Raw genomic sequence first — 3811 nt, 5'->3', positions numbered from 1 at the left:
TATTACAAAAAATAGATGCAAACTATAAGATAAATCACTGTCTAAAATCAATCGCAAAAAAAACATCAGAAATACATTCGTACAATGAATATTCGATCGCGCCTAAGCCTTTCATCATTCTAGTAAGGGTAATCAGTCCTGTAAATGTCTGCAATTTCTCGTGACTATATATTTCACAGACTATGTCTACTTTATTCTCTTTGAGAGAATTTTTGATTAGATTAAAAATTGCGAGGCGATATCGGCAGTACAGCAGTCGTAATCGAGTAATGAAAATGGATACACCAAACGATATTTTTCAGTCTCGACAATACAAATACAATCGTATATTGCTTTCATGGCTGGGGCAATGGCCTTTTCAAAAGAACAGAGACAGGTGGACTATCCTCGTTGCTGTGTTATTTATTGCCATAACGCAGTTCATCCCTCAGGTACAGTCGCCTATTGGGATTCTTACATTATCTCTGTCAATTTAATATATATATATATANNNNTATATATAAATATATAATAAAAACAAAAACAGCTTTTATCTCATTGTACTTTTCAATAAACTTAAATAATAAATAATAAACTTAAATAATAAATTTCAATAAACTTAATAATTTTAATGTTGTTTTAAGTTTCTTGGTAAACATTTTTTTATTTCTTTTTTTATGATTTTCTTCAAAAACGAGCAATTTTCTAAAGGACTTCTTTTCTTAATTTATCGATTCCTCTTTCACACGCTCCCGAAATTTTGACATTTAATTAACTGTATATATATCGTTTATTATATTTATATTTAATATATTTTCTCTCTCTTTCTTTCTCTTCTTCTTTCTTTGTAAACTCATATATATTTTTACAAGTAATATAAAATTATATTAGTTAAAACAATACATATATTTATATTTTTAAGAACAAAAAATATGTATATAAATACCAGTGCATATAAAATATATTAGAAGTTAAAAATATTGAGATTTATTAACGATATTTTTATCTTACTATAAATTATTAAATTCAAGGCACTCGCTTTAGTGACGTTACATGGCGATCTAGATGCAACACTTGAATGTATAGCACCACTGTTAGTAAACTGCCTTTGCATCGTTAAGCTAACAAATTTGATTTTCTATACGAAGAAGGTACGTAGAAGATCCCGCGATATATTGTTCTCGAATGTTAGATATATTATATATAGTATTAGGAGTGCTAGGAGTGCTAGGAGTGTTACATATATGTATATGCAGAATTGCATTACTAAAGAAACGATATTTCAAGCCGTAGATCAAGATACTTCTTATGCACATACAAAGAGATTGGCAATCGTGGATCATCGACAGCGAATTCGACATTTTGTACAAATTCGCCGAGAGTGGAAGAAACATCACAATTGGTTATGCCAGTAAGATACAAACACTATTAATTTTGTTAGGCGGTAGAAAAAATCAGGCGGTAGTTAAAATCAGGCGGTAGAAGATAATAGTAATAAAAAAAGTTTAGATAATAATTATATTAATTACAATTAATAATATATAATTCCATGATACATACATGGTTTATAGCACAATTTAAATGTTTACTAAAAATTATTTTAATTATTTATCTATCTTTATCGAAAGCATCATAGATTAAGTATCCAAGTTTAATTTCGCGAGCGCTCAAAATTATCTTAAATATAATTCTTCTAAATAATATTATATGAAATTTAGGTGGTATGTATGCGTTTGGCAGCCTCTTTCCGATAATGGCGATAATTCCGAAGATAATTGGCAGAAATGTAACTTCCAACTATTCGACGCGACCAGTGGGATTTCCATATCATGTCGAATATTTTATAGACCTCGACAAATATTACTATCCCGTGCTGATTCATAATTATTTAGCCACTGCAATTCGTCTCACTATCATAGTCGCATCCGATACCTGCGTGATTATCTTGGTTCAACATTGTTGCGCATTGTTTTCAATCATTAGGTACAATATAATGATTTAAACAAATTGAGCAAAATAAACTATTTATATTCCTCGTTTCGTTCTTTAGATATCGGATGGAACATATACGAAAGTCTGTTGAACAAGACAAAAAGCTCGCTTTTCTTGAGGAAGATGATAGGATTTATAAGAATTTTGTGTATTGCATCCGAAAACATGAGGATGCCATACAGTTAGTGCTCATATATGTTTATATAATTGCGTAAAACAATAGTAATTTTTAATTTAAATATTATAACACTAGAATATAAAGGGAGCGGGCAAAGCAAAGGAAACAAATTTGTCAAATATGGTAATTATTTTCTTTTTCGATAAGATTCGCAAACTGCTTGGAGATTATTTACAAAAAGGCGCTTTTCGTGGAAGTCGGTTTAATCATATCGATGATGAGTTTATCAGCTCTACAGGTTTGTACTAAATATATGGTGTTACGTGTGTATGTATGTAAATTCGTGCAATTTTATAAATTTAGTTATTAAAATCGCTCCATTTCGGAATATCTAGGCGACCAATGATACCCTCACGCCGCAGATTGCAATCCGACATGGTGGATATATAATCGCTCAATTAATACATTTATTTACTATATGTTGGTTAGGGCAACAAATAATCGATCATAGCGATCGTGTATACACATCAATGTAAGTCGGAATGTGTGTGTAGATTTTCTGTCCACTCAATTTTTTTTTAATAGAAGTTAGAAATATAATAATATAACAGAAATAAATCGATATTAATAAAATTCTTAACATTAGTTATCGAGGCGAATGGTATGAAACATCATCCAAATCTAGAAAACTCTTAAACATGATAATGTTGAGGAGCATCTCACCTTGTACGTTGACCGTTGGAAAAATTATGGTTCTTTCTCTTCCTAGTTTCAGCGCGGTAAGAGATTATGTCCCATGATTTCTTTTATATAATGATCTTCTTGTTAACAAAAATACTGTATTTTTCCAGGTTGTACGTACATCTGCTTCGTATTTTACAGTCTTACAATCTGTACGATAAGTGTAAAACTTTCAGAATTTCTTTTCTGAAAAGTGTAAAATTGTCGATGTAAAAAGATGTTGTATAATATTCCGTTGTTTAAGTAATGATAAAATCTGCTACTTACATTTACGATAAAAGAATTGAAGAATATCAGTATACTCATGCGTGTACTTTATTATTTTGATAAAATGCCGCTATGGTTTCTAAGATAATAATCATGATTCAATTAAATACATGGTAGTCACAATAGTAATGCGCCGTTAAACACTTGACAATATGCCGAGAATATTAAAGTTATTATTACAAAACATAATAAGTACAGACTATAAGATCATCACTATATAAAATCAATCATAAAAGAGCATTATAGATATGCCTACGATTAGTGCCCGATCGTTCAAGTCTTTCATCTAGTAGAATAGTCAATCTGGTAAACGTTGTCAATTCCTCGTGATTATATTTATTCCATCCGCTATATCCATTATTTTCCATCTGAGAGAATTTTTTATTAAACTGAAAATCTAAAGCAACTGAGACAATATCGGCGATACAGTAGTCTCAATCGAGTGCTGAAGATGGATTCACCGAGCGATATCTTTCAGTCTCGACTGTATAGACTCAATCGCGTGCTGCTTTCATTACTGGGACAGTGGCCTTTTCAACAAAATATATACAGGCGAGTTGCCTTTGTTACAGTGTCGTTTCTTGGTATAACTCAAGCCATCACGCAGGTATAATCGTCCTATATATTGCAATTCTAATTTATAATCACCTGTAATTCATTTGTATTATACTTTCATCATTTTTATTATACTTTCACCATGCAATTCATTTTTAT

The 3811-nt window shown here is 30.6% G+C and overlaps 1 protein-coding gene across 1 annotated transcript; it reads left to right on the top strand.

Annotated features, from left to right (window-relative positions):
• The first annotated feature begins 275 nt into the window (after window positions 1-275).
• On the top strand, window positions 276-3761 carry LOC115242791 (odorant receptor 4-like). The gene is made up of 9 exons (XM_029819331.1): window positions 276-431; window positions 1011-1130; window positions 1273-1390; window positions 1698-1962; window positions 2030-2152; window positions 2297-2387; window positions 2485-2621; window positions 2736-2868; window positions 2941-3761. The coding sequence occupies exons 1-9, from the start codon at window positions 276-278 to the stop codon at window positions 2989-2991; spliced, it is 1194 nt and encodes a 397-aa protein (XP_029675191.1). The 3' UTR covers window positions 2992-3761.
• Window positions 3762-3811: the final 50 nt, after the last annotated feature.

Source organism: Formica exsecta, unplaced genomic scaffold (assembly GCF_003651465.1).
Source record: "Formica exsecta isolate Colony F162 unplaced genomic scaffold, ASM365146v1 scaffold629, whole genome shotgun sequence".
Classification (NCBI taxonomy): domain Eukaryota; kingdom Metazoa; phylum Arthropoda; class Insecta; order Hymenoptera; family Formicidae; genus Formica; species Formica exsecta.
The sequence above is the reverse complement of the archived record's forward strand: the minus strand, read 5'-3'. Positions and strand labels throughout refer to the sequence as shown.

Bases quoted from the DNA above. Each gene is read 5' to 3' on its own strand.
- LOC115242791 (XM_029819331.1), top strand. From the start codon at position 276: ATGGATACACCAAACGATATTTTTCAGTCTCGACAATACAAATACAAT. The intron at 2,388-2,484 runs GTTTGTACTAAA...CGGAATATCTAG, and splicing joins TGAGTTTATCAGCTCTACAG to GCGACCAATGATACCCTCAC. The intron at 2,869-2,940 runs GTAAGAGATTAT...GTATTTTTCCAG, and splicing joins CTCTTCCTAGTTTCAGCGCG to GTTGTACGTACATCTGCTTC.